The sequence below is a fragment of the Thunnus albacares genome, chromosome 9 (genome assembly GCF_914725855.1).
Source record: "Thunnus albacares chromosome 9, fThuAlb1.1, whole genome shotgun sequence".
NCBI classification, from domain to species: domain Eukaryota; kingdom Metazoa; phylum Chordata; class Actinopteri; order Scombriformes; family Scombridae; genus Thunnus; species Thunnus albacares.
In genome coordinates, this window is record NC_058114.1 from 16,217,826 (window position 1) to 16,234,979 (window position 17,154).

The window sequence follows — 17,154 nt, forward strand, 5'->3', positions numbered from 1 at the left end:
ATTCAGACATCTGCTGTGCATGGAAGACTAGAAAAAAACATGAATCTGGAAAAAAGAAAAAAAAAATCAGAGGTAGCCTGCAGAAAAACCAGGGAACCCTTCTGTGTTTAATGCTGTGTTATCCAGCTGTTAAGATGACAATGCAGTGTGCTAATAACCATGTCCAAAACCAAGCCTCTTCTAAGGCAAACAAGTTAGCTCTTTTCTAGATCTCCATGACTCATGCACAGGCTGAGTGGTTTGGCTGTGAGTGGTACTATTTTGACAGAGCAGAAGTGCAAAACAGAGGTGGCCATGGAAACTGACGGCATCCAATAGGAGAATAGGATATGGGTGTGGCTGGCTGATTGAGAAGGATTTCATGTGCCCCGCTCACTTCCTTCAGCCTGGTCAATTAATAACTTTTTCTGCGCTCATTCTTCCACAGGGAAGGAGGGAGGGAGAGAGAGGATTCAATGGAAGTTTCTAGACAGAAAAAAAAACTGTCACATGATGTAGAGCTTCAAAAAGACTCAGATGAAGGAAGCTGTGTATGTGGCTCATGTAAAAAAAAAAAGAAAAAAAAAAAGTATAACCCCTGCAGTATCTCTGCAACATGAACTGACTCAAGTTGAAGCAGCTCAGTCAAGTTCTTAAACAGACATTACACCTGCAATTGCTGTCTAGTTTCTCACTTACATTTATTTTTACACCGGTCTGAGTGTAAATTATTCTTCCAGTGTCAGAGATTTTGGTTGTTGCCAAAATCTACAGATGGATTTAAATGTATTTTTCACAAATGTTTGGAACACTTAGCCTGCATTTCTTTCCAACACCATAAATCACGACCTTTGTGAGGCTTTGAGCATGTCTGTTTTTCATGTACATCACTTCATTTAGAGTCTGGTTGACCTGGTTGGTGATTAATTCCCGCACTCCTTAACTGTGGTTGATTTTTCTATTAAATAAGGTGCCTAGCCCGTATTTGTTCATGTACACCCGCTCAATAGAAGAACCTAGCTCCCAGGTGTGAACTTGTACTACTACATGAGTTTGAACTCGTGTGGACTGCTATGGAAAAGAGCCAAGTCTCCTAGAAGGGGGAAAAAAACTTTCCCTGGATGAACATCAATCATTATGTCCCAAAATAAGAAAAGCAGTGCAGCTTTTCAGATAAACAATTAAACATATCAGCTTGTCTTTTCAGTTACAGTTTATCTTTGTAATTTGCCTCTAATTTTACAGTTAGTACACACTGATGAAAGACGGATTATGGATAGAAAAAAGTCATGTGGTAACCATATTAATGGTCTCCATGGAGCAAACACAAACACAGATACAGACAGTGCATTGCCTTATGGTTTGATGCTGTCCTGTAAAAGAATCACAGTCAGTTTTGATCTCACAACAGATAAATGTTCATTAACATATCACTGTCTTACTGAGGTGCCCTTGAGCAAGTCCTGGCTCTTCTATAAGTTCAACCTACTCACCACTGATGGTTGTGATCATCATGAAACTAGGGCGACCAAGTTCTGCAACGGTGCTTACCCAGAGGCTTTTCACGCCAATGTCACTAATGTGCTCTTATTATTCCTGTCCATAAGACACTGTAATGGTATATATACAATACTATACATCAATATATAATAATAAATAAAAAAAGCATTCCTATAGGGATGCTATCAGCTCCACAAACTAATTATGATGTATAGCACAACGGGACCACAACGGAAATAAGCCTTAGGGCTTTATTGTGTTATCCTGACTTTTCCTTTTATGTAAGCACTCAATGCCCTGACAGAGCTGGTGTTTTTAGAATGAAATGGTCAAATTTAATCAATCAATCAATCAATCAATGGTTCCCAACATGGAGTACTTCTGATAATTCTGATGGGTCATGAGATGAAAAAAAGCTAAGAAAGAAGAAGATAAAAAAGATTACAAACCATTCAAATGGAACAATTTGGGAAGGGAACATTTCTTTGGTTGAACTGTGATGAGGGACCGTGAGTGGGAATTGCTTGGCTATAACCCAAAAAAGGTTGTTAACCAGTGCTATACGTCATAGTTGATTTGTGGAGCTGAAAGTGTCCCTATAGGAATGCTTGTTTTATTTATTATTATATTCTTTTATGTTACCAGGTTTTATTGTTTGACTTTGGTAATTCATTGTTTTTTACCATTTGTTTTATGTCTCAGTGTTGTTACTGTATGTGATGTCCTGAGGTTTCAGAGTACTTTGATGTGGCGATAAATTATTGACTTTGGAATAAGGTTAACAACTACTAGTGTAAACAGGAGGCTTTATCCAGATATAAACAAATCCTACAATTCTTCACCAGTTTAATAACACCTGGTAGGTTTCCACAAGGATTTCACATTATGAAGATGTATCTCAGATGAAAATGGTTAGTAACTCACTCAACAAATAAAAGTTCATAAACTACACTACCTCCCTGCAGCTCATTCTCTGTAAGACTGGAGTGTAAGCTATGCTTATAATGTATACTTACACACTTGATAGAAATATAGCCTCATCCCATCACAATGCTACAGATGGCTATGAGTCTCATGTTTATCAATTACGGATTATAAGATACTGGTTTTATCAACACATTGTCCATGTGTATCGGATCGAAAAATGTTCAGCATGAGTGAGAATGTATGATTGACCCGGTGTGTTTTGCTGTGTGATGACCCAGTGACCTTTTTAGGGTACTTCCATACCTTTCAGTGCAGGATGGGGTGACCCAAGAAATACTGACCTGTCAGGTAAAGTGCTGCTGAGCTGATTAAAGTAAACTTTACATTAATCTTAACTCAAGAACTGAGTAAAACTGCATGGTGATGTGGGAATATAGTAAATGACCACGTGACTTTATGCTTACTAAAAGCGGTGGTGAAATTATGTTAATTCAATGATGATCGTAAGGCAAAAACGAATGTAATTTACCTCAGCCTGAAACAATTACCAAATTCTGCTTTGCAAATTAAAGGCTGTGTACGCATATAGGTATATATTTGACTGGTTTAACCTTCAAAAAATCCCTGGTTAAAAAATATATATGTAGAATGGGAAAGTTGAAAGATCTTAGATGTGCCAGAGAAAAAATAGGCTGTCTTGCTTATTGCCACCGCGATCACCCATGAAGGTATTCCTCCGCCACCCAGTATATTATGCAATGAGGCAGCGGGCGAACAACCACCCTCGCGGAGTGATTTTGTAAGGACTACACCCAAGCGCTTGTCCGATTGCAGCGGCTTCTCTTCGTTGCCTAGACCAGAAGAAAGCCGGGACGTGACGGAGCCGGGGGGGTTTTGCTTGCTGGAGGCCCGTTAAACCACCGATAAATACAGCTTCCTCGCAGTTTCTTCGTCGCTCAAGAGACGCCTGTGACCTAACTTTGACCCAACGTACTTTTTTTTCATCTTAGAACTAATTTCACAAACATGTCCTGGCAAAGCTACGTGGACAACCTGATGGCTGACGGCAGCTGCCAGGACGCGGCCATTGTTGGGTACACGGACGCCAAATACGTCTGGGCATCTTTTGTCGGCGGTACCTTTGCCAACATATCGGTTAGTATGCTTCGTATTTCAGTGTCTTACGTTAACCTAGGGAGGGAAATTGTACATTTTGCACGTCGGTGCGTTTGTCTGCATCGCCAGGCCTTGTTGAATGAGGATAAGGCGAGCAGTGTGGTACACATGGTGTCCGGTGGTCGCACACAAGATGCATTGGCACGTATGCGACGTTGCTTTTTAACACGTACTCTAACCTATTTAAGTTTCCCAGAAAATTTAACACACTTTCTGGCATTAGCACTTACAGATTTGTCTGTTCAAGAAATAGCCGCCGGCGCTAACCCAATCCGGACCGCGAACTCGAGCTAAAGGGGCTAACTTAGCAACGCTAACTAAGTTAGCCGTGTGATACCGGTCAGATATGAGGACTAATTTTAGGAATTTATCGTAAACCAGTACCTTTTTATGAAATATTTTTTCCAGTATTGTGTCGTTTGTGTTTAAAAATGGTTTCGTGATTTCTTATTTAAGTAGACAATAGCGTGCCTCTGCGGTAGTGCTGAGCAGAGGAACGTTGCCGTTGATTAGCTGGAATCAGGCCGGTCATCAGCCGTTGGAAAACGGTTACTAGCTCACGCTAATAGCGCAACGTTAGCGGTGCTCGCACGCGTTTTTTACGTGCCGGCATGCAGTTGGTTTCGCTCGTTTTTTTCTTATCCGTCTTCTGTGAATCGCACCGCTGCCGCTACCGCCCCTTATTTTCCAAGATGGCGGATACACTCCCCTGTTTCTTATTCATTTTTTTGTTCATGGAAGCTAGTCGAGATGTTTGGTTACAAGACAGCGTTTTCAACAGCAATCCAAATCTGTACATTTAAAAACTATTAACTTAAATTAAATAAAAATACCACACGAACACCCGAATCTTTTGCGGCCTTTATATAAATCTTACTTAGCGTTGGCTAAAGACTCGTGCCCGTCGCTTTCCTTGAGCCTCCATTTTGTCTGTTAAATAAATTATTTGTCAGTACTTTAAATATTTGTGCTAGTGACCTCACAATAAGTTGGATATATCTGACTTTTTGTCATTTTTGGCGAGCATGTTCGCTATGAAGAGGCTGCAGACGGATAAACTATGAGCGAGTGAGCCGCTTTTACTCGGGTTGGGAGTGTCCGCTCGGGCAGGGTAACGTTATTCTTTGAAGACGCCAGTTGAATAAATGCACATTTTGTTTTCTTGTCCAATGTGAAGCCAAAGCTAACTGCCTACTTAGCAGCTTGCTATCAGCACTAGCCAGCCTGGCGTGGCTGATTAAACCTGCCACATGTAATCGGCGCTCAACGGAATGCAGCAAGTTGCATGTTAAATGTGGTAAACTGCGGTACACGTTTCACGCCGGGATAGAAAATTTTAACTGTTAATTTAATTAGCTAACCGGGCCCGAGACACGCAGCTAGTCGTTATGCTAACGTTATCCTACCCAGTAGAAATGCTTTTGAGTTTCCTTTTTTTTCGTGAAGGGTTTGGTGTGTGTGTGCTATGACTGTGCAGTTCTGGAGTTGAGGGGCGACGCCTTTTGTTCTGCAGACTGATTCAATAATAAACCCGTTTTATACTGTACTTGTGTAATAACTGGCGATATTTTTATTTTTGTACACGTTGACTGCAAGCAGTAGTGTAAACTAAGTGGAATATTAGCAGTAGTCAGAACTTAGTGCTGTTTTCTCAGCATAATGTTTTTGTCAGCTGCAGTGGCCCTCTGAGATTTCAGGACTTGCCATTGATGGTATAATGGAGACAGCTGTTCCTTTTTTTTTTAAACAGTTGATGCACATTTTTCGCCTGCCAGGGCTGGATATCCTTTCTCACTACTTGTGAGTTCTAGGCAACTTTGTACAGAATTAAAAAGGAGAAAAAAAACTTAGTGAAGATGGCTAACAAAACGCTTGATTAGATTGTGTTTTTAACATTTATTGCCTGATTTTGAAGTAATGTTCACTTGTTAAATGTTCATTTAAACTACATCTTCTTAAAACGTTAAACACCAATGTTTTGATAAGTTTAGCTTATCTTGTTTAAATGAAGAGTTATTTCTCACAGAGAGGTGTTGAAGTCTAGGGAATAAAACAGATATCACCAATATTAAACATTTTAATAGAGTAGCCTTGGAATTACATTTTTTCCTCTTAGATGAGTCAATGAACAGTGCATTCCTGTTAATTGAAATTAATCATATCTGTACTTACCATCTTGCCCAGTCACAGAAGCAGTCCCTTGCTGCATTTGACTTACAAATATCCTGTCCAGCAGAGTTGTAGTTGCCCTGTTTTTTATTTAGTTTTTTATTTATTGTCTGGTAATATTTGATGTGTGCAAGAGCCCAGCATATATTTTGAAGAAATGAGACTTACAAGATCAGGCCCCTCTGTGATTATCTAGTCAAAATTTATGTTAAGTATTTTAAACAGTAGGCGTTACGCTTCCATAGAGGTGACGTAAACAGCTGCATACATAACATACTTTAAATTGCAGATTACCAAAAGTACATCCTATATTATTTGACTTGCAGCAATGAGTGGATTCAAAGGTGGCCTACAATAAAACTCATTAGCTCCCTCTATATTATTTATATAATGCATGAACTTACTGAAATCTTAAAAGACTGATATCTAATATGATGATCTCCTGCCAAATATTTTGTATGTATTTTCAAATAAATTAAGGGGAACGCAATAATTTCCTCGCAAATGGTTGATGGGCACCCCAAAGCCAACCACAAGTAGACCTCATGTACCATTGTTTTAATTTTCTGAATTTGAGTCTACTGCATGGTTTTAAGCAATATATAAGCTCATGTCTCTTTAAAAGCCACAGTGGAGGGCTGCAGGTGAGTTGCTTATATGCTGTTAGGAGTGTGGTGTTGTCTATTGTGAGATTAACTAAAGGAATTATTTATCTGTTAGTGCAACTGGCTCTTTTTTTTTTTTTTTTTTTAAACATTTAGTTTTTAATAGTCAACTTAACGATATATTTTTGTTGTCTATAAAGGTAATTTTTAACTTGGTTAGTTTCATTTTTGTTAGAACATGAATTTAAGTTCTCAGCAGCATGAGATGAAATTTTGACCAAATAGTTCACGTTTACTGAGGCCTTGGTGACATGTGTACATATTTTTGCTATCCTGATTTTCATTCCTTTACTGTTTATATGAATTAAACACCTATTACTTACTATTAGAAATGTAAAAATGTAAATCATTCAAAATGAAGATATTGAAACTAATTTTTGTTGCTCCGCAAATTAGGCAAAAACTCGAGGGGGCTGCCCACTACTTCTATTAGTATGGTAAGGTATTGCTTGTAGAGGAAAATAGAAAATTGGGAGCTATGAGGAGAGGCAGTGGAATTGAATTAATTGTTGTTGGTATAGCACCGAATCAGTCTCAGAAGGCTTCACAGCGCCCACACAAGAGAAATGAATGAGAAAAATGCTCAACGAGAGCAAGGAAAAACATTGACAAGCATTCACTGGGGAAAAAACTGAAAACACTTTAGAGTCTGTCTGGTCTGCCAGACTGGATGGACACTTAGCACCAAGTTGAGATTGGCAGTTATGTCCATGTGTCTAACTTCTTGATGTTGTGTTTCCCTCTAGCCTGAAGAAATCGACGTGTTAATAGGAAAGGACCGCGAGGGATTCTTCACCAGTGGGCTGACCTTAGGTAGTAAAAAGTGCTCCGTAATCAGAGACAGCCTCCAAATTGACGGCGACTGGACAATGGACATCCGGACAAAGAGTCAAGGAGGAGAGCCAACATACAACGTTTCTGTAGGCAGAGCCGGCAAAGGTGAGCACCATGTTCAGTGTTGTTAGCTGCATACATTTTAGTAGTGCTACACTGCCACCGTAGTCTGCTTTTTGATTTAGTTCCATTAGTTTAGCTATTTTTTAAACTTCTGTGTTGTCCGTGCATGTGGGATAGATCATGAATGCACCTTTCCTCAATATATGATGACACTCACAGGTGTTAGGATGTTTGTGAATCCTAGGATGATATTTTGAATGATTATGAAGGGGAACACGTGTATCTGAGCTAAATATAGAGTAGGAATAACCAGTGAAGCTGTTTGAGTTTAAATCAAGTAGTCCATTATAGTCCATTATGTCAGGGTAAAGAGACAATTTCCTTTTTAAATGCTGAGTCTTTTCAACGCCATTAATTGGCTTCTTCTTGCAGGTTTATTTAACGTGGATGATTCATGTCATGTCAGGTTAACATTAGTAGGAACAGAGGACATCTTGCAGTTTGCTAAATCTCATCCTAAGAAAATTTACTACATGTATCTAGCAGTTTTCCCTTTTTGGTAACTTTCATATCTGTTGTCTTGAGAGATTTTATGTCTACTGGCTCCTCCCATATTAAGAGCTTTATAATTCAATTCTGTTTTTAAAAAAAAAAAAAAATCTATTTCAATTCTTATTCTGATTTTATGTGATTCACTTAAACTACTGTGCATTACAGCAATATTCATATTATCTTTAATTTGTGGTAAAAGCATCAGAGTATTAATCCACACTGTGCTACTGCTCTGCCCTAAACTTTGTCCATAGCAATGAGTTATTCAGTCAATTTGATTTTACTGTATGAGTTGTAGCTTCTAAAATTAGATGCTCGTCAGCCAGAACAACAACAAAGCTGGCACATGATTTGTGCACTACATAGCTGATACATTTCATCACTGCTCACTCCTAGATCTCTATCTACAAACTGATTTTAAATGAAGTGTTTAAAGTGTGAAATGTTTAGCCAGTTAATGCTTTGAAATCGCAGTAGCTATCAAATTTGATAATAAATTGTGTGTAGTCTGTTAAGAATCCATAGCACCCTACGTATTTTCTTAACAAATGTCAGCACAATAAAATTAGGCATTTTTGGAAGGAACAGTCATGAATTATCTCGGTATCAGACAGAAATGTTAACTAAGAAATCAAAGTTCAGTCCCTTGTAGGGACTTGCCTGAGAGTTGTGCCAGTTTTCATGTTGCCTGTATGGGCCCCAATGCCCCGTGCTTCCCAGTATTCCCAAACACTACAAAAGCTTACAGGTGAGACTGAAATGGATTCCCGTTCTCCACACATTGGACTCACTCTTCTGGCCAGAATTTCCTAAAAACTTTCCTGAACTGCATGCATCTTCCTCCTTCCTGGTTAACACACCCCTCTACCCTCAAAGTATGAATCTGTTCCCTTGCTCACATGCTTCTACTCTGTTTCTGGTAAATATTTATTCAGACACTCAACTTACATGTATTGAGGAGAGGTACCACAAGCATGCTGCTGTATCTGCATATGTGCTACATTAGTGATGGTTGTTAGTAGTCAGTAGAAGCATTCACTTTCCTGTTCTTTGCTGCTGACACGGTGCATAGTGATTATTAATGATGTGATTTTTAAATAACTATACTCTTGAAGTGGAGTGCAGTAACGTCAGGAGTACCAACAGGGAGATGATCACCAAGCAACTACTGTAGATGTTCTAAGTTGGTCTACACCACCAGCCACTTACGCAACAGAACCAGGTTTTGTCTGGATGTGGTGCTAATGTAGCTGAAAGTGGCTGATTAGCAGCCATTTGGACAAGTAAACACAAATTTACCTCCCGTCCAGGGTGCATATGTGGCTGTAGCATATTAATGTATTTCTGACCAAATACATCACAGTTTGTAGCTTTATTATGTTAACTAACATTTGTGCTTTTAGAAAAGATCTTTATACAAGAAATAAGAGAATCATCATTAGTAATGTGAATATGATTAAACTACTAGAGGCATTCATTTTACACTTCAACTGGACAGAATTTGAGAGATTTTAGGATGTGGAAAAGCGAATCAAATCAATATTTTGCCTCATTTGTAAATTTGCTTTATTCACTTAAGAGATGAATCCATACAAAGCAGCAAGTTGAATTCAGGCAAGTTCCATCAATTGGGATGCAATAATAACTATAGGGCTGCAACTGATAATGTCACTATTGATTTAATCAGGTTATTTTATCTATTAATCGTTTAGTCCATGAAATGTTAAAGATAGTGACAAAATTGCCTTCACAATTTCTTAGGATCCACATTAATATCAACCTGAAGAAACAGCTAATCGTCACATACGAGAAGCCGGAACCATAAACATTTTGTATTTTTGCTTGAAAAATAACAAACGATCCGATTATCAAAATAGTTACTGACTAATTTTGTGTCGATCAACTAATCGATTAATTATTGCAGCTCTAATTAACTATCTTGACCTGATCTTTTTAAAATTCTTACTGTTGTGCCAAATCATGCTTGGATGGCAGCTTCTTTCATAATAGTTGAGGTTGTTTTGCATTCACTCTTAGTGGAAGTCATTTGATATTAAGGCGGAGTGAAGAACTTCACCTTGAGACTCTGCCTGGTTACTTAGTCATCACAGGTGTACAGACTGACGCAGCTTTGCATGTATCCTTTACACTTATTCTCCTGTACTCACTCTGTCTTCCTAATTGTAATGTTGAAATGTCTCATTTCACCACCAGCAGCACCGATGAGAAAATGAATGTTTAGGTCTGATGTAGCCTTCACTCCGAAGCGCTGCTTAGCTTTTTGTGACATTGTCCTCCTTCGTAGTTGTCAAGTCCGTCGTCCTGCTTTTGGCTCTGTGCTCTTTTTCTTTTCACTTGTGTGATCTCCGCACCTTTCTCTAAGTGTCCCTTTTCTGTCTCTTTTCTTTCAGTCTTGGTCTTGGTAATGGGCAAAGAAGGGGTCCATGGAGGCGGATTGAATAAGAAGGCATACTCGATGGCAAAATACTTGAGGGATTCAGGGTTTTAGTTTAGTTTTGATGTAGCTTATGTGGTGTAGTTGAGGGAGAGAAAAAAAGAAATAAAAAGGAAAACAAAAAACATAAAATTCAAAAGTAATTTAAAAAAAAAACAACAAATTACTGTCAAACCCATGTTTCCCCCTCCCGAACAGTCCCATTAAAATAAAATCCCAGGAGCATTTCTAACACAGCGCAGGGTTCAGGCTCTGTCTTCAACTATGTAGCCCCACATTTAGCAAGGTGGCAATAAAAAATAAAAAAAAAAAGTATCTTCTTTTCCAGCCCTGCTATCATCATGTCTGTTCATTTATTTTTGTTTTTTTTTCCTTTGTGTACTCCAGCATTGGTTTTTGTCATGGGGAAGGAAGGTGTCCATGGAGGGCAGCTCAACAAGAAAGCATTTCAGATGGCTGAGTACCTGAGGAAGTCCGGATACTAAAGCAGCCTGTTCCCAGCCACCTAGCAGCTCACCCTTACCACCCTGTTGCATTTCATCACTACTTCCAGTCCTAGTTGGTAGTTACTTTGTTTTTTTCTTTTTCTGCCTTCTCTCCTCCCCATTTCTTATCCCCTCTTTTTTTTTTTCTTTTTTTTTTGTCATCTTCCCTAACCTGCCCCCTTCCCTCTCCCCTCAACACACTTGCGCTGTGTATTCTTACCCCCTTTAAGCACTATAAGTTGATCCATAGCAAAGATGAGCATGTTGCTAACAGGATGTCATGACAAATCTGTACTTAACCAAGACCAGCAAAATTCTGGCCAAACACTCGGACAATGAAAGCTATAGCGTCAATTTGAAGTAGGTATTTCTTTCTTTTCTCTCTGTCATGGTGCCCATTACTGACTCCCTCCCAAAAACCCGATCATATATACACACTCCCTCCCCGAGCAGCCGATGCCTTTGGAGCACTTGAGTGGTAACCAAGCTCGTCATGTCTTCCTTTTTTTTTTTTTTTCTTTTTCCTCCCATCATGTCCGGGAGAGGAGACTGCGTGCATATCTCGGTCCACTGTAGTTTCCCCCTCACCCACCACTGCCCTACTCACTCACTCACTCACCACAACAACCACCACACATCCTCCTGCCAAAATTCTCAGTTCCTCCCCTTTCCCGGTTTCCCGATCCTGTTTGCTCACAACAGGCAACGCTACAAACCTCACAGGAGGTCTTCATCAAACACTACACAACCCCTTCTAACCCCTCTTTCCCTTCAGATTCACTGCTCTGTCCTGAACACTAATTTTTTTAATTATTTTTTTTTTTTAAGGAGGGTGGGGTGGGGGGGATGCTTGGATCAGCTCAGTTAACGATCATGAACCAGATTTGCGAGCGTTGGTGTCGTCCAGATGCTGGTAGCCTCTCCTCCCGCCACACTGTCATCACGACCTCCCCGGCAACATGAAAAACCCATGGACATTCCACAGTAACAATGGCTCAGGCACTTAATACTGTTTTTGTTTGCCAGCTCCTGTAATATATTTTCTTTTTTTTTTTTAATTTTGTTTTTTGAAAGGCTGCCATTTTTGGACAGTAGATATCCCAGCATATAACCATCTGGAGTGTGTCCAGTTTGAATTTTTTTTTTCTTTTTATAGGACCAAGTGTAGTCAAAGCTCGGGTGTTTATACAATTGCTCTAAATCATGTGAAGGATGACTGCTAACTTTTTTCTGATGAAGGAAACACTAACCAGACAGTAATGCTTACAATGGTTAAAAAAAAAAAAAAAAATGAAGCTACAGGGGAGGTAAGGGTGGGAGTATCTGAAGAAAATTTAAAGTCTCATTTCATTGTTTTTTTTTTTTTTCTTTATTGTTTAGAAAACAACAAACGACTGCATTTGTACAAACCCATGCTGTGTTGACAACTACAAAACTGTGGAATAAATTGCCTTTTACTCTATTTAGTCAACTGAGCTGGGGTATCACACGGTCTGTCCACGCTCAGTACCGCTAACTGTAACGTCCAACTGAAAAAAAAAAAAACACTTTCAAAAGTAGAAATGACACTCAATGGGAGATGGGATTGGTTGGAACAACGACGCTTATGGTTGTCTTTGTCGAAACTTAACTGCAGAACCTGTGTATCCTGTGCCATAACGTAGAGAGATCTGTTGCTGTTGTAAGATGGATTTTACCCACTGTCCACTAAGGAGTCATTTCATTGGCACTTTTTTTTTTTTTTTTTTTTTTTTGCTTCAGCTCCACTGTTTAGGCCTTGTGAGATGTGTACTCATAAAAGAAAACCTGTTTCAAGTCCTGTTTGCTGATTTTTGTTCATTTCCTTTCCTCACCACTTTTTTTTTTCTTACATCTGGGATACAGTCTCTTTAATGCATCTGATTTCATATGCATAAAACCAAGAAATGCCATAAATTGATTTATCACCTTGTTTACAGACAGATCAAATAAATTTATTCCAACCAGATCAGTGTTTGCTGTCTTGTTTGCTTTTTTTTATTCACCTGAACACTGCCTTTTTTTTTTTTCTTTTAGAAATAGTTTGACATTTTGGGAAATGTACTCATTTACATTCTTGCTTGGAGTTGGATGAGAAGCTTTATGCCGCGCTCATTTGTTCATTAAACATTAAGCTGCAGCCGGTTAGCTTAGCATTAACACTGGAAATGGGTAAACTAGACTGACTGTTCAAAATGCAAACATCTGCTCATGGTGTGGGTTTATAAGATAGAACTTAGGAACTGCAGAAATTTGAGTTGCACTAGTTTCTCTTGTGAAACAGTTTGGCAGAGTATTGGTTTAACTTTTTAAATGAGACCAAATAGAAGTAAAAAAAAAAAAAAAAAAAGCAGTAAAGTTAACTTGCTCACTCGGTAATCCAAGCGTTCATGAGACAAACACCAGGATGTACCATTAAATTCCCAAATGTAATTTCTTTGGTTTCATGACTAGTTCTGAGTCAGCAAAGTAGACAGTTGGGGTTTTAGCCGCAGACATCTGCACAGTTCTTCACATGCAATGATCTCTAGAGCTTAAAGGGCCTTCTTTAACACGAAGGCTTCTGCGGAAAATGGTCACCTCGTGTGTTAAAATTGCATTCAGTGACTGAAAAATTGGTGCCGTTTGACAAGAGCGTAGAGGTCCCATGATCTACATGCTAGAACTAAACGGGCTGATTTGTATCAGATAAGCAGGTCACTGCACTGTTACACACATTACGTCATGAAAAGCGAGTAAATCACTGACAGTGAGAAACGTCCTTGTCAAGGTGTCATTTTGATTTTATTGAAGTGAATTCATACTGAGAACAGAGCAGGAAAACACAAGACAAAATACAAACTGAAAAAGGCAACATGATTTGTCAACATAAATGAAGCCATGTTATGAAAAAAAAAAAAGCACATTTGCTATGAACAGTATTAAAATGAGACAAAAGTTATACGTGTATTACAAGGCCTATCAATCAATAACTTTTCGTGTTATAAGTGATAGGTCTGGAGCAGCCAAAAGAAGTTCACTGCAGGCAGCGAGGACAGTTACCACTCCACTGTCTCCACACTTAAATGACTTCACATGGAGAGCACATTCGTTGGCTTCAGTTTCTCTTAGTGTGAATCAATGTAACAGATATAAACCGTGGCACAAAACACAGACAGGAGCAGCTAGTCTCCTTGATACACCAGACTACAGAAAAAAAATTGGCAAAACCATATTGCTGTGGCTTTAAATGTTTCTATACTTGCTGAATATTAGTTTTAATTTTACAAAAAAAAAAGGATGCTGCATAGGGGTTCAAAGTGTGTCAGTTTAGCATGAACATGTATGTACAATAAAGAAACTTCCTCATCCTCTGATGAATGTAGGATAACAGATAATCAAAGTTTAAGGAAGAGATGTGCGGTGATCTACAGTTTTTTTTATTTACACAGTATTTCTACTGAACTTTGTGTCACATGTGATCTTGTGTCCGGGGCCTTGAGATTTATCTGCTTATATGTGTCATCTTTTTGTGACTAGAATACAGTATAACAGTCTACTGTACATCAGTGTCACCAGTCCTGTCATATCTGCCAAGCAGCCCCTAACATAACGCACACTGACTTCCTGTCACACACCCGGAAATCAGCACTTTATCCACAATCATGTTGAAATAAAACTTAAGATTTGAACATGTAGGGAGGATACATTACAATGTACTGGAAGCAGTGACAGAAAAACTCGGATGATGAATCTGTTTCGTGCCCCCAACTTAAAGTTTTTTTTTTTGCAGCTGTGAGGTTGGGGGAGGTCGGGGGGGTTCAGTGACCGATCGGGCCAGCCAACAGTCAGTCAAGCTTGGAGCAGGTCGTGGTCCTGGTCGTGGCCTTCAGAGCAGGGCTGCTGCATCTGGACAACCACGGTCTCCACGGTGACCTCTTCCTCGCTGTCGCTGCTGTCCAGCTCGTCGTCCTCGTACTCGGAGGACTCCTGGTCTTGCTCTGAGCGCGACGCGCCCGACATGGTTCCGAAGGAGTGGGCGCTTGTGGAGGCCAGGGAGCGCAGCAGCGGGGTGCTCTCGGACACCTCCTCGTTCTCTTCGGGGCTGCTCTCCCCGTCCTCTGAATCGGAGTCAGAGTCACCCTGCGAGGGGACCACCTTCTGCTTGCAAACCGGACACGTCTTCTTAGTTTTGGTCAGCCACGGGTCCACACACTTGCTGTGGTAGGCTGTGAGCAACGAGAAAGAGTTATTGTTTCTTCTTATGTTCAAAAATGCGTTTAATGACCCCATGACTGGAGCTGCATGCATTTCACTCCAGTTTAAGTATGAAAACAGGGTCAAACCGGATATTTGTCATCCACTAAATTTAAAATTTCCATAAAAAAAAGCATACAGGGATAAAATTTCCCTTGAGATGTTATCACTTCATTATTTTTGCCATTATTTGATAGCAGACAGTACAAAAGCAGACAGGAAACAAACTCTCTTGTATGCAGGAGACTCACCATGAGAACACGGCAGGACTCTGAGTTTGTCACCTTCTTCATACTCATCCAGGCAGATGGCGCAAACATCATAGCTGTCTCCTAAAAGACAAACCAACATTTTCTTACTGCTTCAAACACATTTGTGCTTTTTTGAACATTATGCTGTACCATGGCGAATCCTTATTGGCTAGCAAAAGTGCAATATTTTTAGATAACTATTCAGCTCTCACAAAGCAGCCTCATCGCAAGTAAATTATATATTTTTTTCAAAATTACCCCTTAAAAACATTTTGATTGCTGCGTGATAATCCACTGTGACCATTCGCTTATGAAAAATAATGCATAAGATGGACCGAGAACAGTATCCGCATCGTGCATTATTTTTTAATAACTGCATGGCTCATCATGGGTTATCTCACACAAACACACTGTGGTTGTAATGAGTTGAAGTGAGAAGAGAAAAGTCTAGAATATGAGTCTGTGTGACGGTTGTTATGTACACAGATGATTAATTTCTTGCTTTTATGTCTTCCTGAAGGTCACTGACATCAGGTGGGTCCGTGACGTATCAAGTAGCAGGAACTCCGTCTGATTTCCTTAAATAAATTCTTTGTGTCACATTTCCAAATATGTTCCCTTCACCCACCCGTCCAGTCCTCCACTTCTAAACCGCCAGCGCTGCATTTCCCTCTTAAAGGAGCACTAAAAAGCTCAGGAATTTATCAACGCACTCCCTTTCAAATTCCACAGCGTTCTTCTCCTTTTTCCTTCGCTTCCTCTTCCCTGCCCGGGCTGGGAGGAGGAGGAGGAGGAGGGAGGAGGAGGAGGAGGAGGAGGGAGCAGGCGCAGGGTTGTGAGCCGGTGTGTTTATGTAAGCTCTAAATGAGCATGTTTTCCCCGACTGGGCTCTGTGTGTCCGTGCCAGGGCTGCATGTGACCGTATAAGGATGGGGAGTCACATCGACCAGGGCCCTCCTCCTCCTCCTCCTCCTCCTCCCTCTTCCTTTTCTCTCTGAGCGTCAGCAACTTCAACTCAAGGCAATGTTTTCTACTTAGCTCCCTTTTCCTTTTTCACACTTTCGGTTTAGTTTTTTTTTTTTCCCCTTTCCCAAACAGCACTGTCACTGTGAATCCCATCTGTCTTTACCCAACAATCTTCTCTTGACATTAGTCCAGAGCAGACTCCATCTTTTCCTCCTTTTTTTTTTTTTTTTTTTTTTTTTTTCTCACTCTCCCAGGGCCAGTGCTGGACATTCGGGGTGAGGGAGAGGGAAAGTTTATGCAGGCATGGATCCAGTGTACACTCAGGAAATGCTGAACTGTGGCACTAAAGGAGCTATTCTGAGTGAAGCCGAGCGAAAAGGTCGAGTGACTTGCTGAACTCAAAGATGGCTCTGGGGAGAAAATTATACTTGGTATCGTAGGAAAAGTTCCAACATGTACGCTTTTACAACACCTTGTAGGATAATTCTGGTTTATTGCAACAAACTAGTTTTGGCCACCATTCCTATTGGCAAGAATAACATTGTCACACAAAAAAAAAAACAGAAGTCCAACAGGGCCCAAAACATGAACAGTCAGACCATCATTCAGGTTTTAAACAAACTTATTTGGAAGAGAAAACAAGACGTGAATGTTGAAATTATTACCTAAACTGTCTGTTTATCTGACAGTTTACAGACATCTTGATACTTCAAGTGTGCTAATTTCTCAATCTGATAGTCTGCTTGAATTTCTTCTCCGTCGGACTGCGTCGCATCAATGTTGCCGTGTTCCCAGATCTGAACAACTCTTTTGGAAGGTACAACGTTGTCATAATTGATAGAAATGATGATCAGAAGCTACACAAAAGACGCAAGTTG

General features: G+C 39.9%; 2 protein-coding genes across 3 annotated transcripts in view; one reads left to right on the forward strand and one right to left on the reverse strand.

Moving 5' to 3' along the window:
- Positions 1 to 3,167: 3,167 nt before the first annotated feature.
- Positions 3,168 to 12,792, forward strand: LOC122988379 (profilin-2-like). Of its 2 annotated transcripts, none has more exons than XM_044360629.1 (3): positions 3,168 to 3,561; positions 7,163 to 7,355; positions 10,277 to 10,759. In XM_044360629.1, exons 1-3 carry the CDS (start codon positions 3,433 to 3,435, stop codon positions 10,372 to 10,374), a joined length of 420 nt encoding a protein of 139 aa, XP_044216564.1. In that variant the 5' UTR covers positions 3,168 to 3,432; the 3' UTR covers positions 10,375 to 10,759. The 2 variants fall into 2 exon arrangements, with proteins under 2 accessions (XP_044216564.1, XP_044216563.1); XM_044360628.1 differs by having other exon boundaries at positions 3,169 to 3,561; positions 10,708 to 12,792.
- Positions 12,793 to 13,582: 790 nt separating this feature from the next.
- rnf13 (ring finger protein 13) overlaps positions 13,583 to 17,154 on the reverse strand; it is a 43,262-nt gene continuing 39,690 nt past the window's right edge. The window contains exons 9-10 of the mRNA XM_044360627.1: positions 15,311 to 15,391; positions 13,583 to 15,031 (exon numbers count right to left, since the gene is read on the reverse strand). Of these exons, the coding sequence (XP_044216562.1) occupies positions 14,655 to 15,031; positions 15,311 to 15,391 (458 nt within the window). The 3' untranslated portion in view covers positions 13,583 to 14,654. The remainder of the gene's footprint in view (positions 15,032 to 15,310; positions 15,392 to 17,154) is intronic.

What these genes read in the sequence shown, in the direction of transcription:
- LOC122988379 (XM_044360629.1), top strand. Translation starts at nt 3,433, where the DNA reads ATGTCCTGGCAAAGCTACGTGGACAACCTGATGGCTGACGGCAGCTGC. An exon ending in GTACCTTTGCCAACATATCG is followed by an intron (nt 3,562 to 7,162) that starts GTTAGTATGCTT and finishes GTTTCCCTCTAG; the next exon opens with CCTGAAGAAATCGACGTGTT. An exon ending in TGTAGGCAGAGCCGGCAAAG is followed by an intron (nt 7,356 to 10,276) that starts GTGAGCACCATG and finishes CTTTTCTTTCAG; the next exon opens with TCTTGGTCTTGGTAATGGGC.